The following is a 26,302-nucleotide window of genomic DNA, read 5'->3' on the forward strand; positions in this document are numbered from 1 at the left end:
GAGATAGATCATTGAGATCATTCAAGGTACAAATATAAGACAGTGATAGTGGAGATGGCATCGACATCAACCAGACGGATCCAAAAAGTGAGTGAAAGACATTCTTTCCTTCCCTCCCTTTCTTACCTTCTCCTTGGTTGGATTTAAGTTCCTGCGTCAGTCAACTGTGCTTCTATCAGTTTCAAGGTTAGATGAACCAATCCCTAGATACCGGATTCTACAATTTCAAATCCAACAACTCCTCTATGATCCTACATTCTATTCTTAGCAACGCGGGAACACCTCAGACTGATCTCCATTCTTGACATAAATAGGAACTTGGAGATTTGATGAATTCACCTCCCAAGGGAATTCAGGTAGTACCAGATGAAGATAACTTTCAAATTTGGACTATCACCATAACTGGACCTGTGAGTCGTCTTTGGCCTACCACGGAACCTCCGCTACATCTGCGATGATGGAGAGATACGAATTTCCACACACAAAGTTTTATGTGCTATTTCGATAAACGAAGGAAGGAAGGAAGGAAGCAGAAGAGAGAAATGTTGTCTCTTCCCTTCCTTGTTACATCAAACAGTGGCAAGCCATTCTCGCGCATGAGGTGATGATTTACTGACTGATCTGTCGGTGGGATTGGTGACTTCAGCCAAACACACCTTATCATAAAGGTAAATTCAAGTTGACTGCCGATTTTACTAAAGATTATCCATTCAAACCTCCCGTGGTGAGTCTAGTATCTAAAATTGGAATCTCTCTCAACTCAAACGTTCGACCCTTACCAACTCAACTCATTGGTGTTCATCATCAGCTAAATTCCTCATTTTGCCTACACAGCTTCTTTTCAAAACTAAGATGTATCATCCTAATGTGGATAGCGATGGCAAGTGAGTACGACTTGGTCCGACCAGTCATTCCTTCTCATCATTCATTCGAATCAGTAGCTGAATTTTCCATTGCTCGTTAGCTTATGCATAGGTTTACTCAAGACTGAAAATTGGAAACCTGCTACCAAGATGTCAGGAGGTTAGTCCCAGTGATTGACACGTGACCCTTCTTATTGATTCACCGGAGTTTCCAACTATTTCAATTGATATACTGATTTACTTGTATGTTACTCATAGTCCTCCAAGCTATACACGATTTGATCGAGACTCCGAATCCTGACGATCCGCTCGTTTCCTCCATTGTAAGTTACTTGTCCTTCCTGATCTGAAACAGGATCACTTGCTGACGAGGACGTTGGACGTATATAGGCAGAACAATATACCACAGATCGAAAGGGGTTTGACAAGAAGGCCGCTGAGTATACTAGCAAGTATGCTACCTAGGTCTGTCTAGACTCGTTTGACAGTCTCGTCAGATCTGGTTTGCTGAGATGGTCAAGCGTAAGGGAGAAAGAAGGAGAGACTGATTATGATCGCCATGTATATACCCCGCATTTATATTAGTTTGTATGTATTTATCTGTATGTCATGTTTCAGCATATTATCTACATCGTCTATCGATGGCTTTCGATCAGATGCAATGATCGCACACAGGTTGCAGTCTCTGCTTGCAGCACATAGCAACTACCCACAAGGGATTAAAGTCGTTGTTGATCGAACTCTCCATGATATACATCAGCAATCCTCGATATGATCCAGATTTCTATTATCATCGTGCAATGTCTTTAATCAGAAAAGAGGATACATCCCAAAGCTACAAAACTACCAAAACCAAAGAAGTCCAGTATGATTTTGCAACTAAACCACTTAAGCGGATCGTCTGGCTTTCTTGGCAGCTTTGACAGCGGCGTTGTGGGTTTTCTTCTCCTCGGCGTGTTTGGCGAGAGCGGCCTTGTAGTCGGCAACGGTCTCCTTTTGAGCTTCGGTTCTTCTCTTCTTGAGAGATCGGAGGTGTCTCTTTCTTTGGAGTCGGAGAGGAGTGACGAGTCGCTGGATGAGTCGTAAACAATCAGTAAAAGTCACTCTCTATATGTGCGTATGCGCAGGATGTAGGAGGTAAAGGTGGCGGGGACACGTGATGATAGGTAAATGTGTACACAACACTCACTTGGATCTTAGGAGCCTTGGTGGTGGTCTTTCCGTTCTTCTTGGTAACTTCCCTTCGAACAACGAATTTTCTAACATCATCTTCCTTGGACAAGTTGAAGAACTTTCTGATCTTGGTGGCTCTCTTGGGACCTAGTCGTTTGGGGAGGACAGTGTCGGTAAGACCTGGGATATCCTTTTCACCTTGTTTGACGATGGCGACGGCGAGAACACCAATGTCGTTTCCGACGATACATCCTCGAACGGACTATAGCAAGACCACCCATCAGTTTCACAATTCATTTTCCATAAAAGTAGGTTAACCCACCTTTCTCTTTCTCTCACCGTCTCGTCGAGCTCGGTAACAAGAGTGTCCATCAGCAAGGAGGAGTCGGGTTCTGTTTTGGAGGAGGACACCTATGAAAGTCAAAAATGGTAATATCAATCCTCTGATCTCCTTTCCTCCGATGTAAGATGCAGATGAACTCATGACCCACCTTGTTTCATGGGGAAACCTTGCTTGTCGTTACCACCAGTAACTCTAACGACGTAACCGGCGAATTCCTCTCCAAGGGAATCGATGGGGACCTCTTGACCCATTCTCTTTTCTAAGAAAACTCGACTATGGAGATGATAGCAGTGACAACGTCAGCGTGACATCTCCTCTCCTCCAACAAGTCATCTCTCCACTCCCGCCATCCTATCCTCTGTCCTTCTACTACTGTTATCCATTACACATTTTTCCATCTAATTCGACAATCCATATTTTCTCCTCCTGTTGACAAATCAGCAACAGCAAACTCACGTCTTTCTCTCATCCTCGAAGTCAATAAGCTTTTGAGCGCCAGTGGCAGGGTTGGAGAAGTTGACCTTCATTTTGAATGACTTGATGGATAAGAGGAGAAGAGTGACGAGTCACGATGAAGATGTATCTGATGATATCCAACAGACAGAGAGAGACTGGCTGCAACTGCAAACGCAAACCCACAGCAGTCTGTAGTCCACAATTTTGCACAAGACTCAATTTCTCCGGTTTATGCCACCCGCGGGATTTTGATGTCGGAGTTTGGTTTACCGCCTCGGCATTATACTTGATGCGTTTACAGTATATTTCGGCGATATTGCCACGCAGCTAAAAGTGGCGATTCGATGTAAATTGTGACTTGTAGATTTCAACATGAAGGTCAAGCTCACCAACCTGTACACCCTCCGTCGTCGATTCCCTGGCACATCCATCTTGGTTCATCTCCATTCCAGTCATACACTTGGTCTCCTCATCCATCAAGAACTGCGTGAGTTTGGCATCACCACCATCGTTATCATCATCTCGCTCGGACCATCTGACATACTACTTTGTATCCTCCAGTGCGGCTCCCCTATCCTCCCTCGTCGGTAAATCAGCAGTAACAAAAAGAAAAGTCCTTCAAAATGGGTCGGTAAGTTTAGGAATTCCAACTATCGTAGAAGTAGATGTGGATGTAGATGGAAAGAGGAAGCAGTGTCGCAGTGTCAATGACTTTGGCTGGTGGCTGGTGGTAGATGTCAAAAGATAAATGGGATAGGATGGGGCTAGAGCATCTATATGGTTACGGCTATACAGATTGCTGACTTTTGCTTTTTATGGGGTTTTTCTCAAAATAGAATGCACTCCTCAGGAAAGGGTATGTCAGCCTCTGCCTTACCTTACAGAAGATCTCAACCATCTTGGTCAAAGGCTACCCCCGAGGAAGTTTTCGACCAAATCTTCAAATTGGCCAGAAGAGGTTTATCCCCATCTCAAATTGGTGTCGTCCTCAGAGATTCTCACGGTATCCCCCAAGTTAAGAACGTGACTGGTAACAAGATTTTGAGAATCCTCAAGACCAACGGTGAGTCTGATTTTCTTTATCCTCAGCCAAACCAACAGTTTCAATCAAATCATCATCATCATCTTCTTTTTTTTTGGATGAGTCGTCTGACAATAAACTGATGTTGTTTTCTGATGATTTTAGGTCTCGCCCCTTCCATTCCTGAGGACATGTACCACCTCATCAAGAAGGCCGTTTCCGTCCGAAAGCACCTCGAGAGAAACAGAGCCGACAAAGATGGTAAATTGTGAGTATATCGTGCTCTGGTACTGCGCACCAAAAAAATGTCGAACGTATCACTAAAATACCATTTTCTCAAACCAGCCGAATGATTCTTATCGAATCCAGAATCCACAGACTCGCTCGATACTACATCAAGACCCAACAACTCCCTGCTACCTTCAAATACGAGGCTGCTACCGCTTCTACCCTCGTCGCTTAAACGGTTTGACAAGGTGATTGAGAGTGGATATGGGGATTTTGTAGATTTGGGAAATGCATTTGGTTTCTCTCATCGATTCATCTATAACATTCAATCGTTGTTGCATTCTCGAGACTGACTCGGCCTCCGTCTGAATTTTGGCAGTGGATTCTGGGCAGGTTGGGTATGATCAATTTAGGACTTCTTTGCAATCTGTTGGCGAAGGAGAGCCACCTTTGACTGACTCATAGATGCATACAACAGGTCTCACAAGTATGTTACAAGATCTAAATCCCCATCAGTACAAGTTGCAGATCGTTTTCACATGTTATATCGACCCAGGTATACCTTAACGTCAGGAAGAGGTGATGACTCCATACCGGATCTATTATGCTCTACCGACACCTTGAGGTGTAACATTCGTACTTCCTCCTTGGACCGTTCCATTCGGTGAACTGTCTCCTGCCATCCAGCCATTGGCATGTGCCGTGGTGGAGGAAGTGTACGCTTCTTCCTGTTGTCTCGTCAATTCCCTCTGTCGTTTCAAATTCGCTTCTCTGCGTTCTAGTAGGGAGATGAATGCTTTGCGGTGGAAGTAATTCATTGATGAGACCGCCTGACGACCGACCTTTGAATGGGGTCAGCGAAATATGTGATACCAGTGCGAAGATAGAATTGTCAGTGCGAAGATAGACTTACAGGATATTGTTGTAGGGTGATCAACAATTCCAGTGCATTCTCCCTTACTCCTACCCACCGATGGAATAAGCCATTAGCAATTGGCATTAGTCCACCCCAATGTGCTGGTAAATGAGTTAAGAGCTACATTTCACAGATAGAAACATCAGTAGATGATTCCGTTTGACTGAAGGTCCATTGAAATGTCCAGGAAGAAGGATTACAACCACATACCTCGACCACCTGATCATAGTTCCTTATAACATTATTCAGCGCACCGAAGATAGCTTCAGCTTCAGCATCAGACATATTTTTCGCCAATCGTAATCTCGCAATTTGATGTTGAACATCAAAGCCGACTGATCGTTTTTTCAACCGCGATTGCCAGTCCTACGATATTCCAATTCGTAAATTCATTAGTACAAACTCCGCTCAGGATACTATCCTATGTGTTTGATATGACATCTTCTTCAATACTCACCTTAGCAAACAACTTATAGCTCCTCGTCTTCCTCCACGCCTCGACTCTATAGGAATTAGTCCACAACTCCCTCTGTTTACTCTGATCATCCGCAAATACCGCTCCACTACCCAGCACACCATCATGGTAGGGTACAGATGGGTATCCAATTTTGGTCGATCCAGTCTGGGTATACTCCTGATGCGAGGCAATCCTTACAAATCGATTGAGGTAATCGACAAATCTCAAGCGAATATTGGATTCGCCATAATGAGAGGTGGTAGCTGATAAGATCTGTAAGATTGAGCTCATCAGTTCATCTACCTTTTGACCCATTCCAAGCGGAATAAAACCCACCTCATCCATGAACTGATTATCTAAACAATCACTCTTCGCAATACTGTTCATCTTAGCCTGAGGTGTACCAGATGTAGTACTAGGATCATCTTCAACTTTGATCATACTTGAACTTCCTAAACTCGTTTCAGATGATCTACCAGATCTCATCGATCCTACATTCGCAGCATTCACGCTACTCGCATTGTTACTTCCAGTCATCCCGCCCGAGCCCGTATTGGTTATATTGTTGCTAGACGATTGTAAATTCTTCGATACGGTTATTTTACCAGTTTCCAAATTACACAACACATCCCATGTCGTTGGTAACTCTTCGAATCGAGGATTAGTCACTCCCGCAACGAATCCTGAAAATTCTTCTAAGATGTCTAACGATGCCAAGTTTGCATATGGGAATGCACATGAGGTTATACCTCTTAAGACTTGTCCACAACCTGATCCTAACGCACAGGCAGCTAAGACCATCCGAGCTACTTGATTGGCTGGCAGACCGTGTCCTAAGAACATTACTCGCTTGTGGGCTAACATCGCATTGAGGATAAGGATTATGGGATGAGTCATGGATCCGTTGGTATGTAGATGAGGATGGTAAGGTGGTGGGAAGGGCGTGATGTTGTGAGAGAAAGTCTGAACGAGCTCAATGAGTGAGTACTGAATTCACAGATCATATGTATCAGCTTAGACTACCTTAAAGACGAAGAGTAGCTGAAACTCACATCGCCCACATCTTCGTCGAAAACAGTCATTGGAATTCTTATCGGTACAGTGATCTTCTTAAATCTAGCTTCAGTCTCGAAGAAGTGCGTATCTCTTGGCACGCCTTTCCTCTTCCCCTGATTTTCAGTCGCACTAACGCCGTATCCCATATCAGGGGTCAATCTACCTTCTCTTGACGGTGGGGTGGCCAAGTGAAACTGTTGAGAGCTGGAAGAACCTTTCCTGACCATTCTTACACCTGACGAGGAGGATAGTGTCTTTCGATGATTTGGTGCAGATGTGGATGTTGATCCCGAACCTGAACCTGATCCTGTTCTAGGCAAACCTTCATTTCCGTGACCGCTTTCTGACATTGATCCAGTACCATGTCCAGGCTCAGAATTCAGATCCTCGAATACCTCCTTCGTACCGCTCAATGGTTCTGTTATACCGAATTTCTCCTCGAATAAGTCTTTCCTTTCGGAACAGCGTAGTAGGATACGCTCATATCGTGTCAAACGGGGCATGCCTGCTGTGGAGATTGCATTGGCTGAGTCGAACAGACGAGCGAGGATCTCGGGAGAGGGGGAGAGGAAGTATTCTTCAAGGGCTAAGAGGAGAAGAGGCTAGGATTTCCCCGAGGTCAGCTGTCTTGTATATTGCTCGTGAATGAGCACAAGACGGCTGACGGCATGGAGGCAACTTGTGGGATTGGATTGCTCCGTCACGAATTGTCAACTCACCTTGTATATCCCGATATAAGGGTTCGGGGTACAAATAGCCATAGCCTTGACCATTGCACCCCTTCTCATCTTCTTATCCTCTTTCATCCTAACGCAATTCAAGACATATAACAATCCACCACCTGATCCAGCTACACCCCTCGTAGCTCTATCAAGGGGCATCACGCTCATCCGTCTGTTGTCGTCGTTTGTGGTATTCGAAGAGGAAGATTCGGTTGATAGTCTCATGGATGACTCGTGGGATAACATCGGAGCTATGGCTGATGAAGGTGTTTGTCCAAGATAGAAAATCGTCCAGTCTTCTGCTCGGAGGTGCGCTCCGTCTGGTAACATCAGTTCGGCCAGGCGACTATTCGTACATGACAGACATGTCGTCAGCTTCAATCCTTTCTGTAGACTTTGATCTTATGGAAGAAGACTCAATAGGTGAGGCCCCAATACAAGCACCTTCACGGCTCAAGGTGAATTCGACTCACTGCTCATCAGTTCCTGTAGGATATGGATACTGATGTGCCAACGTTGCACCAGCATCAATATCGAATTCCGCCAGCAAGCAGAAATGAACTGCTTCCTCTTCGTTCCCCGCTATCCCCGTTCCATCCAGGTCAAATGCCGAGTCAGGTCCCAGATCATGAGTCAGATCAGATCCAAAGTCTCGTTCTGTCGATTGGGTGGTGAAGTTCGATCGGGCTGAAGGGGTTGGCGGAGGGAAAGAAGTGTGGGATGTGACGGACATCTTCGAGGTCGAGGTTGAGGTTGGTAATCGATTCTCGGAGTCGAAGAGCGGATATTCGGAGGAAATGCAAAGGTTCTGTTGGAGCCAGTTCGTTTCTGGGAACTTCACTTCTCTCTGGCGGGTATATTTATAAGGGTTCGATGGTATAATAGTCGGGCCACACGGAATAGTGACGGTAAGAGCGACAAAGATAGATTGGATTGATATATTTGTTGTTGTAACTTACGCGCACTGATCGATTCTTCCCACGTGTATGCGATGTGGGGCACCATTCAGCAACCGCAATCAAAACACGAGACAGATAACTGAGCTGGTGAAAAGACTGTGCATCGTCAAGAGTACCATCTCTCATCCTTTCTTGACTACTCATTTCTTACCCGAATTCACTCCATAAATCCCGACTGACCAGCAGAACCGAAGAGGACTACCAGATATGATGGCCAACTCGTCATCCGAAGACCTGTTTGTGTATAGAGCCAATGGCAGCGCAAGCAATAGTGCTGGACCAAGTAGATCAACCTCTTCAGTCAACTTATACCCACCCAACAATACTTCCAGACCAAGTTCAAGGAAGGGACCAAGGCGGGGATCAAAGGATCATGAGGCTGGTGAGGTAGTGGGCGAGGTCGGACTGGCTGAGAGAGGTGATGTATGTAAGTCAAGCTTTGCTAGACTAGAAAGCATCATCCAATGGAAATTGGTGATGGTAGACTGATGAGCTGCGGAACTCGCAAAATAGTATTCAAAGCACCTGATGATGATAATGATCATGATAATGAACACGACGAACACAGTGCAGCTGCACCATTACTGTCCTTGACGACTTCGCGGCGAGAGCAATTGACCGAAGAGGAACATGAGCTGTTTCTAGCTGAGGGGCCAAATAGTGGGGCAAGAGGTACGCTGATGGATGCGATAACGAATGTAAGCTTTTAGCTGCTCAATGATTGCATTCATATTCGAAACTTACAGCGACAATTGTACCGGTAGATGGCAAATTCGATCATAGGTGCAGGTATAATAGGGTCAGTCGGCTTGGTCTCCTCCTATACTGTGAAGAAATGCTGCTAATTCAGACTTTCGGCTCGCAGACTACCATACGCAATCTCTCAGGCGGGATTCTTCACTGGTATATTCCTTTTGATATCCTTAGCGGCGATATCAGATTGGACGATACGGCTGGTGATTCTGACTAGCAAATTGAGTGGGAGAGATTCTTATACAGAGGTGAGCTTACATTTCCTAATCACTTACCGACAGGTTGGGACTCCAGCTGACAAGGCTCGATGTCATCGAGAGCAGACGATGTATCATTGTTTTGGACCTGCTGGTGCAGCCGCTGTCTCATTCTTTCAATTTGCATTTGCCTTTGGGGGGTGAGTCAACACTCAAACTACGGAAGATGTCAGGCAGCTGACTTTGCGTTCTAACAGTACAGCCGCTTTTCACGTTATAATGTAAGCTTTTCGTCTCCATGAGCTTATGTGACAACCCAGCTTACGCTTCTTGAAGAGGCGATACAATACCTCGAGTGATATCGTTCATCTTTCCATCGTTGTCCCAGCATGCAGTCCTGCGTTTATTGGTGGATAGGAGAGTAGTGATACTATTGTGTACTTTGGCAGTCTCGTTCCCACTGAGTCTGCATAGGGATATAGTGAAATTGTCGAAGAGTTCTTCTTTTGGTGAGTCAGTCTCTTTTCAGCTAGCGTCAGGTCATATCATGTTGTTTGAGAGTGGTCCTGACTCTCCTCCGATGTTAACGGTGTCATTTGGCTGACGTTGATGAATTACTAACAGCTCTTGTCTCAATGACCATCATCGTCCTCTCTGTTCTATTTCGATCAGTAGCTGTCGACTCGTCCCTACGCGGATCATCACTGGATACATTCACATTGATCAAGCCTGGTGTGTTCCAAGCTATCGGAGTGATATCGTTCGCATATGCCTGTCATCATAATTCGAATTATATCTACAAGAGTATACATGTCCCGACTCTGGACAGGTCAGTCAGCAGCTGCAACGTGTTCATACAGTAGCACGTTTAGCTGATCATTGCGCTCCCGCAATAGATTCTATGTGGTCACACATATCTCAACTGGGATAAGTCTAGTAGCGTGCTTGCTGGTAGCTGTCTCTGGATACGTGGTTTTCACAGATAAGACACAGGTGAGCTTACCCAGAATCCGTTCATTTCAGAAGAGTACAGCTCACTAGATATATCACAGGGAAATATCCTCAACAACTTTGCTTCGGACGACTGGGTCATCAATATTGCCCGATTCTGTTTTGGTGCAAATATGTCTACCACAAGTGAGCTAACTTATCCAGATCGCCAGTAGTGAACATCTAGCTGACAACGCTCGTTTAGTTCCACTTGAAGTGTATGTTTGCCGTGAAGTGGTAGAAGAGTACTTCTTCAAAGGTAAACCGTTCAGTCAGAAAAGACATGTGATCATTACGAGTTTAGTGGTATTCACCACCATGGGAAGTAAGTAAGCTTCTCTGTATCAGCCATCAATCGTTAATTATGCTAATATTCTCCTTCCCATCTCTAGTCGCCTTGACAACCTGCGACCTGGGTATAGTCCTCGAACTAGCTGGTGGTCTATCAGCTTCAGCATTAGCATTCATCTTCCCTGCATCAGCATATTACGTATTGACAACTGGGAAATGGTATTCTTGGAATAAGCTGCCTGCTGGACTGGTAGCTGGATTCGGAGGAGTGGTATTGTTACTGAGTTGTGGACAGAGTATAGCGAATGCTTGGTACGGCGAGGGGAAAGCAAAGGTTTGTACTTAGGATGCATATTTTAGATTTGGGATTTGGTCCAGATCTGCTGAATTCAACCCTATGGATCCGCGGACGGGACAATTATACTGATACTGCAGATTTGACCTCACAAAAGGGACTGTTGGGTATGTGGTATAGATATCAGATTTGTTGAACATGGAGATGACCGAAGATCGAAGTTGTGGCAGCGTGAATGCGATCTGCCAAGGTCTACTGTGACCAAATACAGTTGGTCGTGTGTAGCTCCATTTTCTCCACTGACATACAGTTTCGGAGTGTGAATACACTTTACAAGTATGCATGCAGAGCGATGTGCGAGTTCGTCCATGCCAAGCCACTAGCTTATCATTCTTCCAGATACGATATGCACGATGTGATGGCACAGCTTCAAGTGGGGTATGATGGTGATGACGTTATTGATCACCTTTTAGCCGAATATTTATAGTCAAAGGTCCTTTGAGCTATGTATCGTCCTGGAGGCATAGATGCTTATATATATCTACTCATGCATCGTCTTACTGCTCGAAGGCTTTCCATCAAGACAAACAAGTGTCAACACACCTTATCAGAAATTCACGATTACTTCTATAAACGCAGAAATGGGTAATACATCCACCAAACGTAGGTACCCGCCCATACCCAAATTACAGTACCTGCTTCGAAAGACTGATTCGAGTGATTCGTGTTGATCAGCATCGAACAACTCAGTCTATTTGCCATACGCTCCTACAAATCCTTATCCGACTTACGTCCCACCGAAGAAGAAGAATTTGTTGGACAAATTAGATGACAAGCTGGAGGGTATAGGTAAATCACATGATAAGAATAGATATCCGAATAACGAATATAATTATGGTGGTCCAGGTGGTAGTAGCATGAACTATAATGCGAATCCAAATGGTGGAAATCCTCATGTGAATGGTATGAATGGATATGGAAACCAGGGATACAATTATCCTTCCATGCACGCTCCTGTAAGTGCGCTCTTGCCTCGCTGTTATTACACTGTACTGGTTTATTGACCGGTTCTTTTCTGAATTTGTAGAATACGAAATACGAGTGAGTCCATCATCTCTCGGTAACCTTATGCCCAAGCAAAATAATCCAGAACAACAAGCTGACGATAGCTCCTGTTGATGCGCAGAACATACAAAGAGAGAGAGAAACGAAAGAGGCGAGAAAAGGCTGAAATTATCGGTGCGATGGGTGAAGTGGGAGGTGCATTGGCTTCTATAGGGGATAGTGGTTCAGGTGGTTCATCACGGGATGGAGGTGGGGGTGGTTCGGCTGCATGTGGAGGAGGAGGAGGGGGTGGTGGATCATCGTAGAATCATCGCAAAGTACCATGGTAAAAATCGAGTTTTTAGTGGCAGTTTCTCTGCTACATTTTACAGTACTGTATGCACACATCTTCTTGTATGAATCGCATTAACCGAAGTGATGTATCATATATAATTACTGAAATTGAGCAATATACTGTAAGCGAGAATCCCATGAACTCCGTCTGAGCCTATTCACCTCGATACATGATAACATCCATCCAACCTGTTCACTCTGGTGGCTGTAGCTGATGGTGATACGGTAAGGTATAGCCTGTAGCCTGTTCATCGTCATTCCGTCATTCCATCATCGCTTCAGGGATCTAACCGAGCCAAAGGAGGTCCTTTGGGACTATCACTTCAACCATTGAGATCTCTCAGCCATCACACAGCTCGTCTTGGTCATGATTACCATCCCATATGGATTATACACACTATAAATAGAATTGGAAATCGATTTCGTTGAAAACTCTTCACCTCTCGTCCAACAGAATCTTTGCCACTCACATTCCAGCAATCAAGATACACCAAGATGGGTAATACATCAACCAAGCGTGAGTCTTCCTTCTTTCCCAGTTTCATATATATTTGTATATACCCTTACACTGTTCTTTCAGCTGCCAAGACTCACCCGACGAGCTTACCACCGAAGAAGAATGGATTGTTCAGCAGGTGGGAGAATAGGTTCCAAGATAGTAATAAGATTAATCAGATAAGTGGTCAAAATGTATGTACGGTAATCGATCGTTTGCCTTCTCCTACCCCCTCTCCATTGTCATCATCTATCAAGGGTCAGGCTGACGAGATATGATATATGATCTTTTTCAGAATGGAACGTCTGAGTGAGTTGTCCAATCTCAAATCATCCTTGGATACAGTATTCATACCTATGGGATTACCCAATGCACCTACTGTTAACCCTCATAGCTAATTCCATGTCTCTGCAGATCACTCCAGGAAGCTCGAAAACGTCGAAAGCAGAAGCAAGCCGAACGGAATGGTTTATTGGTCGAAGGAGGATCTCATCTGGGAGAGGCTGGAGTGGGTCTCGGACAATTACTCTCTACTCCAGCTTCGACTGATCCGTCTGGAGGAGGACATAGTGCAGGTGCGTCTGCCTGTGGAGGTGGGTCTTCAGGAGGTGGAGGAGGGGGTGGTGGTGGTCATAGTTCTTCGGGAGGTGGGTCTGGTTGTGGTGGAGGAGGAGGAGGGGGCGGTGGAGGAGGATGTTAGAACAATGACTGAGTGACTTGAATAATAGCTAGCATTGTTGACACAGCCGAGATGAGTATGTATTGGATGATTCTCAGTAGAAAAGCAGTGATGGTCAATGGGTATGACGATCTGTGCTCAGACAGCCTTGGAAGCACAGCCAAAGGACCACGTGAAACTTAGAGTACATTTGCGCACAGATCGCTTGCAGCACAGATCGTGCAGCATTCAACTTATCTTTTTTAGCATCTATTCAACATCGCAGCATATGTTAGGCATATTTCACGGTGAAACCTCATGTGCAAGTGAAATCTAGGATAGTGAGTATAGACTGTTTTCAAAAGTTTACTGATCCTCTACCGTGAAAATCCAGACATCTCCCATGGCAAGTAGTTTAAGACGATCCATCACGATGTTTGTAGTGGTGATTTGGTACGATCGAGATAATAAGCATTCCAGGTGAGTTCCATGACATCACTCGCTGAGTATGGACCAAGAGCTGATGTTCCCTCTCGTTCAGAACGGAGAAAGAGAAACGGAAGAGAAAATGTAAGACCAGATTAAAAAGCATAGATATGCTACAAGAGCTGGGAGTTTCGATTGGTACTGGTGTAGGATAACGTCTATGCAACTATAGGTGTGTTGGATGAGACAGCACAACAACTTTGGAACAGAGGATGAACGTTCCCAGAGGTTAGTCTCGAGTACTGCTGTATGAAGCGGATGCATCGCCGAATCCCCGTTAATCCGCCAACGGGGAAGGTTGTACGTACAGTACAGTATGTATACGATGCTTGGATACAGTAAATGATTTCGACACGTTTTTTCTCTTTATGCGAACAGTTTCAATATGCTTGCAGAACACCAAAGACAACTATCAACAGATCACTTTGTATACTGCATCTCTCTCTTGGATGATGTATCAATCCCGTATGCTCTTCGAATAGACACATCTCCTCGTAGAACAGTGATTTCCTTGACATATAGAGACATATAGAGGTACAGTAGTGTACCATAATATACGGGTCTGCCATTGCAACGGCCATGAACGTGGCAGTGAATGAATGCTGTTCAGTTTTGGGCTACTCGAATGCGTGGGCTCTTGAAAAAAGGTTAGACCAAGTACTGTATATACGTATGACCGTCAATGTAGACAAGATGATGTACATCAATCTCATGTACGGATACTCAACCTTGTTTGCCAAGCAGTAGTGTATTATGGTGATGAGGGGAGGAAGGAATTATCGAGGATCTCAATTTCCTTTCATTACTACTGTAACGGTTCATCTGGTAAGGTGTAAACTTATAGCAATATCAGATCTATAATTGTACTGTTCTAGAGATTATAAGCCCCGATTGTCTCAATATCAATAGACACTGTACCCCTAACAAGCGATCCCGATAGAAATACTTTTGACAAAATGTTCTTTTTCTGCTATCACGATGAACAAGACTATTCAAAAGATTCGGTTCTTCGATTAAGAGGTGGTGGATGTTTCGATTGGTTTGATCAGGTAAGCTTGGGAACCACTGTACAATACTGTACTGTACAATAGTTTTATAATGTTCGGCTTGAACTTTGTCAAGTGCGAGTTGTACGTCACAACGGCTGATCTTGAATTGACCGTCTGGTTGTAGTTCAAGTGAGTATCACTCGACATCCTTCGATAGTGTGGCACCTCCATCCATCCAAGGAGATAAAATCTATCATATTACCAAGCCCCTCGGAACGTTGACTCGAGACTGACAGATGGGATGATATCAGACATAAGTCGACCCCAGCAGATATCTCGGGTACAGGTCATACTCCAATGCTCCCTCAATCCAATGACAATGATCTAACATCCTTCGATGACCAAAAAACCAAATCAAAAACCAAGACCAAATCAAAAGACAAAGACAAGACCAAAACGAAGAGTGCAGAAGGTGATGTAAAAATCAAAGATAAAGGTAAGAAATTCAAGATCAAAAACAAGAAAGACGGGTCCATTCAGACCATTCGCAAGAATCAAATAGATCCAATGGTATCCCCTTATACTGCCGGTCCTACCGCAGGATTGGGACTGGGCGGGACTGGTTCGTATGAGCCGATTAGAAGAAGACGATTTGATCTTGGTCGAGAGGGAGAGGGAGAACAAAACGGAGATCAAGCACAGGTGCCACGTGAACAATTGGGAGAAGGAGGGGCGTTGGGATTGAGCGGTTGTGGAGGTGGAAATGATAATTCGTGGGGTGGTGATGGGGTTGATGAGCCTGGGTTGAAAAGTGTGGAAGTTGCGAAATAATGTTTAACTGTATTCATCTTTTGTAGTAAGTGAGAAGAAATGAAGGTGACAAAACAAGAAGAGGTGAATTATATGTACTGTAAATTCGAATTAATCGAACAGAATTTAGCTTTCTTTCTCAATTGAAAAATATTATTGTATGAATCTTGTTGAAGAGTGCCCGTCGAATGTATTGATTATTGTAGTTACGTGATTGACTTGATGTCTGTGCTTGTCAGATACGTTCAAGAAGTTTGGCAACGTTTGAATAAGCCGCAGAACAGGATATGTAACTTCTATGCATTCTTCATACGATATAAACGTGTCAGACATCGCGATCCTTCTGACCAACGTCATCTTGCGATGAACCGTCTTTGTACCATCATCAAGTGTGTCTCTATCTTATATTCATCGATCTATTCACCAAGATCCGTCCACACCTCGTTGTTCCGGACTCATTTGTCTTCTCTGCAGTCTTCCGCCTGCCAAGCTTGAGAACCGCTCTAAATTCCCATCTATTCCGAATCCTTTTCCTCATCTACAACACACCCCTACACTCTAATGTTGTCTGGAAGGCAATCTACTCAATCCTCTTTGCTCTTCATACTTCTCCTCTTCCTCTTCCTCATCACCTTCCTCGTGCCACTTGCTCGCCCGACTCACAGCCCGCTCCCATCCTTTGATAGCTCTCTTTCGATCTTTCTCCTCTAACTCAGATTCGAACACATGCACACCGGCAGTATTGACATCGGCAAGTGTTTCGGGTCGAGACAAGTCCCAGCCGAACAATTTTAAGGCGTTGGCTGCTAATAATGCTGAACCGAGGGCAGTGGATTCTCTCATGGCTGGTCGAGCGACATTGAAACCACCAATCTATATCGAAATAAGATAGTCAGCGCAGATAAGGATACCTCAGGCGTGTTCAGGTAGGGTTAACTCACGTTGGCTTGTAATTGCATTGCCAAATCCGAATTGGTAACACCACCATCAACTTTCAGGGTTTCCAAGGTAGTTTGACTTTCTTTTTCGATGACATCCAATACAGCTCTAGTCTGGAAACATACAGCTTCCAATGTCGCTCTGGCGATATGGGCTGAAGTGGTGTATGAGGTCAAACCGATGATTGTTCCCGAAGCTTCCCTATCCCAGTATCTACACATAGCGCAAAGCAATAGCTCTATCAGTGAGACTTCCTTCTACGATGGGCGACTGGAGATCAAGGAAAAGAGACCTACGGTGCAAGCAAACCGCTGAAAGCCGTCACAAAGTAGACACCACCTGTGTCAGCCACTGATCCAGCGAGGATATCCATATCGGACGATTCTTCAATCAAGTTCATCTGATCTCTGAGCCTACAGGCGGAAATATCCAGTGTTAGCGGGTCATCGCGAGAATAGGATGAAGGCTTATGATAGGGTGGTGTGAGAGGAGACTCTGACTTACCATTTGATAGCAGATCCTGCCACGGCGATTGAACCTTCCAAAGCATAAACCGGTTTAGCATCTGGACCAGCTTGGAAAGCGACAGTAGAGATTAATCCGTAATTTGATCTAACGCATTCTTCACCAGTGTTGAATAAGACGAAAGCACCAGTACCATAAGTACATTTCGCTTCACCTTTTCTCAAACATTTGTTTCCTACTAATGCAGCCTGTTGATCACCCACTATACCCGCTATAGGCACTGATGTGAGTGGAGTGCCGATCGATTCGGATATCGTACCGTAAATTTCTGAGGAAGATACAATCTTTGGTAAGACCGATGGTCGAATACCGAAGAATCGTAATAATGGTGGATGCCATTGTAAGGTCTTCAAGGAGATCAACAATGTTCGAGAAGCGTTGGTAACGTCCATAATGTGGAGACCACCTTGTTCTCTACCAGTAAGGGCCTATAATGCAGAATAGAATTGTTGGTCAGCAAGGTGTCATGCACTATCTGTTAATGATGAACGGGAAATTAGTGTACTCACGTATACCAGCCAAGTATCAACAGTACCAAACATCAGATCATCATTCTCATGGGCTTCGTTAACTTGTTTCTGGTGATCTAACATCCATCGAAGCTTAATGGCCGAGAAATAGGTAGAGAGGGGGATACCGGTACTGAAAACCCAGTCATACCATCAGTTCACGCTCGCCATTGACATAGAGAACACAAACTCACACATCGACGATACCTTCTTTACCCTTTCTTTTCTTATGTACGTGAACATCGGCATTACCATTAGCTTGACCTTGCTTCGCCTCTTTGCCCTTATGAGCTAAACCTAGATTCTCTAATTTTGCTCCGACTTTCTCAGCTAAACCATCACCGTCACTCTTGACTTGTTCATCTTCATTTTCCACAACTACATCGCCTTTCTCGCCAAAGGCAGCATCTTCACCTCCCGTACCAATCTCTACATCTTCAGGTACACCTTTAAGATCCTCTTCCTCATCATCGATGTCTAGTCCCTCTTCTTCCAGCTTCTTTTCGTACTCTCTGACCACACCTAGGGTACGAGAGTCATCCCATACAATAGCATTACATAATGGTTTACCAGTAGTTCGGGACCAACAGACGGTGGTTTCTCTTTGATTGGTGATACCTAATAGCGACGAAGATAGGATAGATTAGATACAGAATGATGAATAGAGGTGGAGAAGAAAATGCCATATACCCACCAATACCCTTTATACTTTTTCTTGACCAACCCATCCATTCCAACTTCTCGACGGCTTTGTTGATACATTCAGTCATAGCATCAACGAGGGCTTCAGGATCATGTTCGTGCCATCCCGCATGAGGTAAAATCTGCTCAAATTCAGTTTGGTGTTCTGCGATAATCTTGGCTCTTTTGTCAAAGATGATGAATCGGGTTGAACTATTGATTGAAACAACAGACAGTCAGCGACTGTCATCGGGATTGGTATTTGATTCTAAGTATAAAGTTACTCACGTTGTACCACAATCTAAAGAACCTATAAATTGACCCTGTCTCAACTCTCTATTACCGTCCAATCCACTAAAACCACCTGAACCTTCAAAGTAAGCTCGGGGAGCGGTGGTATGTTCGTTACCTAGCGGAAGAGTTGGTGAACCCGCTCGGGAAAGGAGGGAAGGAGTGTTGGGACCGGAATAGTCGGCTCTTTGGATTGGTCGAGGTCCAGATGACATGTGAGAGGCAGTCGATGCTCTTCTTGATAATGTTGCTCCACCAGAGTACCCACCACCACCGCCTTGAACAACACTTCCACCAGTGGTTGGAGGGGGACCACCACCTCCGGAAAAGTACGATACCTGATGGCTCATCGGTGGAGGTGCTTGTTGGGAGAAAGAAGGTCTACCTGAAGCTACTTCTGATAATCTCCTTGGGACTGGTGTCTGAATACTTCCCGCTGCAGCTGAGATAGAAGGTCTTCGAGAGTTGGCTGGAGAAACTTGAGGTGAAGTTTCGAATACCGGCGTGAAACTTCCTGGACCACCACTCGAGCCGAAACCTCCCCCCAAAGGCGATGGATGTTTCATAGAAGACATCTGTAAATCTACATTAGGTTGTCTTGACATGTTGGAAAAAGAGGAATTCCTTTGTTATTCTATTTCTATGTCTACTCCTTTGTTATGGATTACTTGTTCCGAAATTTCTATAAAGATATCCGTTTGCTTGGCCTTGGTCACGAGGTCAGATGATGAACTAACTAATCTGGCTCTTGCAGAGTAGAATACGAGAGAGATGAGATGAGGGGAGATGGGTACTAAACTAAAAATGGATGAGACGGAGTTCGAGCGGCCCGGTGGATCCTTTGACCGGTCGACTGACAGCGATAACGGACAAGTAAGTAGGTGGAAATTCCCGATAAGATCTCTTTCTGGTGTCCGGAAAGTAAAAGGTTCTTGGCGACTTGGAATGACTTCCTTTGACTGAAGGGATGTTTGTTGGATTGTCAAAAAGAAAGAGAGACACAAAAGACAGTATTACACACCAGGTATATGCTAATGGGTGTTTCTGCAGTGTAGCGGTATTCAGGTTTTTTCTCGAGCAGAGTAGCGTCTCGCGAATAGAATGAGCAATATGGCTCTGGCTGTGATTCGAGAAAAACTGAAAAACGTCATATGGAATCAAACAGCCTAAAATACCCAACCCCCCTCTGCCGCTCTTACCGAACTGCGTATTTCACTGTCATTTCGCTCATTCAACCCAATTATCCTTGTTAGTCCCTGAATCTGACAGGATCCAACCATGCAAATCCGGCCCGCTGCTCCGTCTAGCCCCTTGGGGTCCAAGTGACGCTTCGACCAGCCTGATACTGCGTTTGAAGCTAGAGCGGGTATCCTGATTCCCTCTTGGGGGTTGTGTGGGTATATCAGGCTGACGGGCTCCAAGTCCAGACTAACGCGTGGTGGTCACATGGATTGTCGCGTTAAATAGATTAGAGTTTGACATGAGATAGATATCACATCAACCATCAACAAGTACGAGAAATGAGTATCAAAAGCGAAATCTTCCTTCTTGGATGTAACCTATATTCTTACTTGCAGGTGAATCAACAGAACTCATAGATCGTGGAAGTACATGCCAATGATTGCTCTCCAGATACCTAATCACACGATATAATCTCCAGACAGTATACACATCACCTACACCTTCTTCCTCTCAGATCATATCGGTTGAAAATGCCGCCAAGAACCTCACGATCACCAGCCTATGGGGTATCGCCCAAGCAGAAATGGTCCAAATCACTCCCTACATCCAATCATCCTTCATCTCATTCATCTTCCTTCCCACTCTCATCGGTGGGTATGATCCCTCACAGTGTTCCCCGACCCATACGGCGACCTAAGAAGATCCTCTATCTCATGGTGATCTTCTTCTTACTTTATTGGTTCGGGATAAGGCATGGACTTGGTATAGAACGTATACCGCCTCCTCCATTAGGATTTTCCGTTCCAGGAGGAAGGAGGGGTAGGAGATCATCATTGTTTTGGGGAAATAAAGGTACAGCAACGTTATTACCTCCTATACAAGGGTTGAAACCTGAACATCCAGTATACGAATTAATGGAAAAAGCCGAAACTCGTTGGACCAACTTGTTAAACTCTCAATCGAAAACATTATCACAAGCTGTAAATGAATATAAGAGACGGTATAGGATGTCACCACCTGCAGGTTTTGATGAATGGTTCGCATTCTGTCAGAAGAACGACATAAAGATAGTAGATGAATATGATCAACTGATGAGGGATCTGTTACCCCATCATGCACTTCCTGCTCAAACGTTCATAGCTAGATCGAAAGCATTAGAAGGGACTGGGTTCACGTATACGCTGGATATAAGTAAACAGGGTGTAGCATTGACGGGAGAAAGGTCAAATGCAGCGAGACCGAAACATCTTCAAGGTTTAATAGGAGGGTTCGTGGATGATCTACCGGAAGGTTTCTATCTGAGAGTGACGGGGAGTGATCACGACACTGGAAGTGTGGTGCTGGGTAAAGATCAGAGGGAAAGGGCGATGACGCTAGTAAGGGAAGGTAACCGTGAGTGAACTCTTTTACGAGTAATGGTTGTATTCGCTGAACATATTTCTATCAGATTTCGATGAAACGGAATTGAAAGCCTTGGAAGATCCCAATAGAACACCAGCATGGGGCTGGTTTGTAAGTAATCGGCCCGGTACCTGTCACACTGCAATGTAGATGCTAAATGTCTTATCTCATCTTACAGAAAGCTTGTCCTCTCGATTCCCCGGCTAACATCCGACCAGGAGCAGAGAATGCAACAGATGCTGTACTGCGTGAGTGCATCTCTCACAAGCCTCTCTCTGGGGTCCTCACTTATGAGTATGCTTGTAGCCAAATCATTCATATTCGATCATCTTCCAACTATGGATTTCTGCGAATATCCCGAACTGAAGCGTCTACATGGTGCGATGTCCTTGGATTACGCTCATAGATCACCATCGATCTTGAAACCCATCTTGGTGTTATCTAAATTTCCTGGAGATGCAAGTTTCCAAACCACCCCCATGGAAGCGTACATGAATATCACCGAATCTGACGTTCCATATCTGGGCAGCTGGGAGGATAAGACGGATAACAGGTTGTTTTGGAGAGGATCGACTACTGGTGGATATGGTGGACAAAGAGATTGGAAGGAATCACATAGGATGAGATTACATTTGATGATTAATGGACCGAAGGGTGGGGATACGTGGTGGAATCAGCAGTTAAGGGAGATAATGGTTCCGGATGGTGAAGGGGGTTATAAGGTTGTGAGAAGATGGGAAAGGGTGTTAAGTAAGGCTTATGCGGATGTGAAATTGTCCGGAAAACCTGTACAGGTGAGTCTCTGTCACCATTTGCTTATTGTCGGTTCGAAAAAAATCTTGACTGACTGAACCACCTGCCACCGTGAATTCCCCTTCGTTTAACCGTTCAATCGACAATCCCCGATGAACGCTTCTTTCATCGTTGCAATTATGTTCACTACTCTCCTCCCTCCCACAGTGCCCCAACGCAGATGTTTGTCAACAAGTAGCCGACACTATCGAGTTTGGCGAGCGAGTATGGCCCGACCAAGCGGCAGCATTCAAGTACAATCTCGATGTAGATGGAAACGGTTGGTCGTCTAGATTTCATAGATTGTTAAGTTCCGGTAGTCCCGTCATCAAATTCACCATGTTCCCAGAATGGCATATGGAGTGGTTGAGTGAGTACAGATAGTTCCATCTCGTCTTCATGATAGGATGCGATTGACATGTGCTGATAAATTGGAGTGTATCTTCAGCCCCATGGTATCATTACATACCCCTAAAGCCGGATTATTCAGATTTATACGATATAATGGCATTTTTTGTTGGTCCAGTCGACGAAGCTGGTAATATAGATACCACAAAAGGTCATGATGTAAGTTTACCCGTCGTTCTCCTAGTTTGTCTACAGTAAGAGATTTTTAGACTGATTGGATATTGATCATTGATGTTTTCATACAGTACTTGGCTCAAAAAATCGGTGAAGCCGGTCAGAAATTCGCATTGGAACATTGGTCATGGGTTAATATGCAAGCTTATGTGAGTGGTCTTCTACGATACATGATCTACCGGGGTTGACAGATTGCATCTTGGATATTTGATTAGACATATCGATTACTACTCGAGTTACAGAGGTTACATTCTGTAGATAGGGATTTGATGAGTTACAAAGAGCCTGAGCCTCGGAAACAGGGATAAACTGGGATATATCATATGGCACCCTACCTCATTTTCTATAATGTATATCATTCTGATATCTATCTATCTTGATCACATATATCATGCATTACAAAATAGATTCCCTCGTCAACTTGTTTATCTAATGTACAGTATACTGCTATCCTCATTTGACCTTCTTTATCGAGACGATCACGTCACACACGGTTGACCAAATCTCGGTAGAGACGTGCTCTTCTTAACCAGCTCAGCCCAAGCAACAATCGCTAAAGATTTACTCGATACATACATTTCATACTGGATTATTACATAGTTTGTACAAATCTTTCTTCGATTCAATTCATTACTTGTCTGGAGATACTTCATATTCAGTATCAGTTTGCTCGTCTCCTATGTCCTCTTATTCTTACTATACTCCCTCATTCAGTCTTTAAGAACCTCCTCCACCACAAGACGACCCACCTCCTCCGCAGGAAGATCCACCTCCCCCACATGAAGATCCACCACCTGAATCACCACCACCACCTGAAGATCCACCACCGCAAGATGAACCTCCTCCAGCACCACCGGAATCACCCGAATGACCATGATGACCCCCTCCTCCACCTGAGTCACAGCCATTGCTATTACCATGGCTTTGTCCATGTCCATGACCAAAACCGCCATTACCCAGATCTGTAGGAGGACAACTGGGTATATAAGGTGTACCATAACCTATAGCGTAGGATCCAGCGTTATAACCGTATCCACTTCCGTATCCGGTTCCGTTATTTCGGTCGGAAACGGTAGAGTGTTTGTAGGTTGTAGTTTTGGCTTTTTTGGCTTTGGCTTTAGCTTTGGATTCCTGTTTGACTTTGGCTTTGGGTTCGGGTGGAGTGAGTGATTTATACGGTTTCTCAAGTTCGGATTGGGTCTCCGAGGAGGAGACGGGGGTGGTGGTAGGAGTGAGGTTGTTTCTGCGATCGATCAATACGTCAGTAAGTTGTATCAAAGCAGATGTGATCGAAGGAGTATCGAACGAGTCCTTTGGGTTACCCATGGTATAGAACCGACGCTGTGAATAATGAAGTCAGTGTCTCACCTTCAGTACGATGTCATCCCGATAGGATTTTTGATGAGTAGGACAAGAACGAAAGATTAGGTTTGCTACTCACTCTGAACAAGCCGAAGAATCCACCACCTCGAAGTCGGAGTGTACCTTGTTCTTGCATTTCTTATATACGAGAAGACTGATCAGCTATGAGAAAGCAGATGAGGGATCGGGCTTACGAGTATTGATGTCGGTGTGAGTCATCCTATATATTGTCTGACTTGTTATATCACCAGAGAAGTTTGAGGAAAGGTCTCGATTATATAAATGATGAGCTGAGAGTAGCGAGGGTGTATGAGTGACGGTTCCCCTGTGGTAGTTGGGAGTAGGGATGGATGGCAACATCATATCTCATCTTGACTTGAATCGATAGGGTTTATATACCTTTTCCGAGGTGGACACTCCGGTTATAATCCATCATCTGCTCAAGCGGTATTATCAGAGGCGATGAAACACTTGTACAGCCCAATAATACTGATAGATAAGACGTGCTCGTGTGCAATTGTTTATCTTCTGTTCTGTGCCTTGGTCGGTTATCAAGGAGTAACCCCCCGATACCACCACTCGTTTACGTCATAGATGATCGACAGCGCACTGATGCATTTCATTTCATTGTTTGTACACAAGAAGCATACCGTATCTGTGACATCCTACGAACGTGCATTCCGATATCGTCGGGTACTACCTATATGGATGACGATACATGTACTCGAATACTGTACATCCTTATCTGAACAAACTCTTCCGGATGAGTTGATATCCGGTTGCTATTCGCGATGGAGATGAGATGAGATGTTTAGCCTCCTTTTGTGGTATACGGCCGCAGTCAGAACCATTCAGCATCTTGGGCATCTCTTTGGCCTTGTCTTTATCGCGGATAGAAATGTACCATGGAAGAGGCCCGGTAGACGTCATGCATCTCGGAGGAGAAGCAAAGGCCGTGTGTGAAAATGTACTTCCAACTTCGCTCGATATTTTTCAAGGCCAGTAGAGCCTTCACAGATGTCGGAAAGAATTGTGACCAATTGAAGGTCATCACTCGTACAAGCCAACATACAGAGGTGTATATATATAGCTACACAGTAGATATGCTTCAGAGATACATTTTTTCCCTCCAATGTATACCCCTTCCTCTTGGCGAGGTCACATATAAGAACTGTCCTTCCTTATCCACCACCACCACAGCCCCCTCCACTTCCGCACCCAGAAGATCCACAACCTGAATCACCACCTCCCGAGCAACCACTAGCGTCCATTCCTCCTCCTCCTGAATCATATGAAGAAGAACAGAGGTTTACTGGATGTCCATGACAATCACAATATCCCCCATTGCCATCCGATGAGAAATCTTGCATCAAATTATAGAACGCTCCCAAATCTACCTGATCCCATTGTATCCACCCCTCTCTTCTATCTTCGTCCTTCTTATCTTGGGTTATAACACAGCAGCATGAAGGGGGATGTGTGTTAGGCTGATCGCACCATATGATTTCTCTATTTGAGTTCAACTTCGGTGCTGAGGTGTTAGATGTTGAAGAGGTGACAGGGATATAAGTGTTGGAATTATCTTTCATAGCCTGTTTGTGTCTGAATAATTCTCTTTGACGACTAGCATATTCTCCCGCTGAGATGTGGTCTCGCTTTGGTGCAGTGGGTGGTACGTGAATGAGACGAGGAGGGTGAGAGAGGTGGGGATTAGGAGGTGGGGTAGAGGATGATGAGGCGAGTGGACCTGAGAGGGGAGTAGGATCGATCTGGAATGATTTATCCAGACGTTTGTGGGTGCTGCTGTGGGGACGACTATCATAGTGCGGTCATTGATAGCTCATGGGATGTCTGAATTTTTAGCGAAGAGGGAGTTCAACGTACTGGGTGATTTATAGTTTTGTTTATCCGTCAGCTTTGTCTTCCACGCTTCCTTGGCGGATGTCGGAGTTTGATTAGAGATGACAAGCTGGCGAATGGGAAAGACAAGTGATACGGTGCAAAGCACACGGTACATACCTTCTTGGCAATTCTTAGCAACCTTCCAACATATTGACATATATTCTGTCTATCACGAAGTGTACCTATTCCCAATTCACACATCGGAACGTCATTGTAGGAACACCCGAAGGAAAACAAGTGTTACTTGCCCACGTTCACCTGTTTCTCCCCATCCTTATCCCGTTTCTTCTCCTTCTCCTCATCTTCAGCTGCATTGACATTGGCATTAGCGTTCTCGGTCGAGCTGGACATGTGTGGGCTGATTATATGAATGGTGAGGCTCGGGGAGTAATGCCGTATGGTGAGAAGCGATAGTTCCAAGTCAAAAGAGATCACCTGCGAAGTACTGTATAACCGAGTATGAGCTGTGTATCTAAGAGATCGATTGATGGCGAGGAGGGCACAGCATCAGGTGTGCATATGTCCGTGCGACATCAACCCCCCTTTGGTCGTTACAGCATGTTGCCTCACCACCATACT

At 44.7% G+C, this 26,302-nt stretch overlaps 12 protein-coding genes across 12 annotated transcripts; 7 read left to right on the top strand and 5 right to left on the bottom strand.

The window, feature by feature from the left end:
* Window positions 1-54: 54 nt before the first annotated feature.
* On the top strand, window positions 55-1,328 carry I203_102166 (uncharacterized protein; the record flags this gene model as incomplete). The annotated part of the gene is made up of 7 exons (XM_019146671.1): window positions 55-87; window positions 315-410; window positions 647-724; window positions 835-884; window positions 965-1,023; window positions 1,122-1,186; window positions 1,254-1,328. The coding sequence occupies 7 exons, from the start codon at window positions 55-57 to the stop codon at window positions 1,326-1,328; spliced, it is 456 nt and encodes a 151-aa protein (XP_019004204.1).
* Window positions 1,329-1,751: 423 nt separating this feature from the next.
* On the bottom strand, window positions 1,752-2,906 carry I203_102167 (40S ribosomal protein eS6; the record flags this gene model as incomplete). Its single annotated transcript, XM_019146672.1, has 5 exons — window positions 1,752-1,934; window positions 2,053-2,298; window positions 2,359-2,447; window positions 2,528-2,652; window positions 2,836-2,906. 5 exons carry the CDS (start codon window positions 2,904-2,906, stop codon window positions 1,752-1,754), a joined length of 714 nt encoding a protein of 237 aa, XP_019004205.1.
* Window positions 2,907-3,672: 766 nt separating this feature from the next.
* Window positions 3,673-4,319, top strand: I203_102168 (40S ribosomal protein uS15; the record flags this gene model as incomplete). The annotated part of the gene is made up of 3 exons (XM_019146673.1): window positions 3,673-3,898; window positions 4,022-4,124; window positions 4,202-4,319. 3 exons carry the CDS (start codon window positions 3,673-3,675, stop codon window positions 4,317-4,319), a joined length of 447 nt encoding a protein of 148 aa, XP_019004206.1.
* A 367-nt stretch (window positions 4,320-4,686) lies between these two features.
* I203_102169 (uncharacterized protein) lies at window positions 4,687-7,968 on the bottom strand (the record flags this gene model as incomplete). Its single annotated transcript, XM_019146674.1, has 8 exons — window positions 4,687-4,926; window positions 4,998-5,120; window positions 5,211-5,366; window positions 5,458-5,730; window positions 5,794-6,444; window positions 6,510-7,115; window positions 7,233-7,581; window positions 7,709-7,968. 8 exons carry the CDS (start codon window positions 7,966-7,968, stop codon window positions 4,687-4,689), a joined length of 2,658 nt encoding a protein of 885 aa, XP_019004207.1.
* Window positions 7,969-8,404: 436 nt separating this feature from the next.
* I203_102170 (uncharacterized protein) lies at window positions 8,405-10,771 on the top strand (the record flags this gene model as incomplete). The annotated part of the gene is made up of 12 exons (XM_019146675.1): window positions 8,405-8,621; window positions 8,708-8,892; window positions 8,959-8,993; window positions 9,060-9,195; window positions 9,271-9,344; window positions 9,402-9,425; window positions 9,481-9,653; window positions 9,769-9,973; window positions 10,041-10,137; window positions 10,197-10,281; window positions 10,340-10,459; window positions 10,527-10,771. The coding sequence occupies 12 exons, from the start codon at window positions 8,405-8,407 to the stop codon at window positions 10,769-10,771; spliced, it is 1,596 nt and encodes a 531-aa protein (XP_019004208.1).
* Window positions 10,772-11,361: 590 nt separating this feature from the next.
* On the top strand, window positions 11,362-12,090 carry I203_102171 (uncharacterized protein; the record flags this gene model as incomplete). Its single annotated transcript, XM_019146676.1, has 4 exons — window positions 11,362-11,383; window positions 11,456-11,736; window positions 11,808-11,821; window positions 11,907-12,090. The coding sequence occupies 4 exons, from the start codon at window positions 11,362-11,364 to the stop codon at window positions 12,088-12,090; spliced, it is 501 nt and encodes a 166-aa protein (XP_019004209.1).
* A 523-nt stretch (window positions 12,091-12,613) lies between these two features.
* On the top strand, window positions 12,614-13,314 carry I203_102172 (uncharacterized protein; the record flags this gene model as incomplete). Its single annotated transcript, XM_019146677.1, has 4 exons — window positions 12,614-12,635; window positions 12,699-12,808; window positions 12,910-12,923; window positions 13,029-13,314. 4 exons carry the CDS (start codon window positions 12,614-12,616, stop codon window positions 13,312-13,314), a joined length of 432 nt encoding a protein of 143 aa, XP_019004210.1.
* Window positions 13,315-14,714: 1,400 nt separating this feature from the next.
* I203_102173 (uncharacterized protein) lies at window positions 14,715-15,578 on the top strand (the record flags this gene model as incomplete). Its single annotated transcript, XM_019146678.1, has 2 exons — window positions 14,715-14,807; window positions 15,066-15,578. The coding sequence occupies 2 exons, from the start codon at window positions 14,715-14,717 to the stop codon at window positions 15,576-15,578; spliced, it is 606 nt and encodes a 201-aa protein (XP_019004211.1).
* A 537-nt stretch (window positions 15,579-16,115) lies between these two features.
* On the bottom strand, window positions 16,116-19,107 carry I203_102174 (glycerol kinase; the record flags this gene model as incomplete). Its single annotated transcript, XM_019146679.1, has 8 exons — window positions 16,116-16,430; window positions 16,499-16,709; window positions 16,793-16,909; window positions 17,001-17,449; window positions 17,531-17,663; window positions 17,725-18,148; window positions 18,225-18,424; window positions 18,500-19,107. 8 exons carry the CDS (start codon window positions 19,105-19,107, stop codon window positions 16,116-16,118), a joined length of 2,457 nt encoding a protein of 818 aa, XP_019004212.1.
* Window positions 19,108-20,214: 1,107 nt separating this feature from the next.
* On the top strand, window positions 20,215-22,767 carry I203_102175 (uncharacterized protein; the record flags this gene model as incomplete). The annotated part of the gene is made up of 8 exons (XM_065517041.1): window positions 20,215-21,076; window positions 21,132-21,196; window positions 21,264-21,333; window positions 21,392-21,879; window positions 22,046-22,247; window positions 22,326-22,444; window positions 22,531-22,608; window positions 22,675-22,767. 8 exons carry the CDS (start codon window positions 20,215-20,217, stop codon window positions 22,765-22,767), a joined length of 1,977 nt encoding a protein of 658 aa, XP_065373859.1.
* Window positions 22,768-23,176: 409 nt separating this feature from the next.
* On the bottom strand, window positions 23,177-23,957 carry I203_102176 (uncharacterized protein; the record flags this gene model as incomplete). Its single annotated transcript, XM_019146681.1, has 2 exons — window positions 23,177-23,800; window positions 23,901-23,957. 2 exons carry the CDS (start codon window positions 23,955-23,957, stop codon window positions 23,177-23,179), a joined length of 681 nt encoding a protein of 226 aa, XP_019004214.1.
* A 1,045-nt stretch (window positions 23,958-25,002) lies between these two features.
* I203_102177 (uncharacterized protein) lies at window positions 25,003-26,074 on the bottom strand (the record flags this gene model as incomplete). Its single annotated transcript, XM_065517042.1, has 3 exons — window positions 25,003-25,590; window positions 25,841-25,905; window positions 25,972-26,074. 3 exons carry the CDS (start codon window positions 26,072-26,074, stop codon window positions 25,003-25,005), a joined length of 756 nt encoding a protein of 251 aa, XP_065373860.1.
* Between the last annotated feature and the right edge of the window lie 228 nt (window positions 26,075-26,302).

Source organism: Kwoniella mangroviensis (genome assembly GCF_000507465.2).
Source record: "Kwoniella mangroviensis CBS 8507 chromosome 1 map unlocalized Ctg01, whole genome shotgun sequence".
In the NCBI taxonomy this organism is placed as follows: domain Eukaryota; kingdom Fungi; phylum Basidiomycota; class Tremellomycetes; order Tremellales; family Cryptococcaceae; genus Kwoniella; species Kwoniella mangrovensis.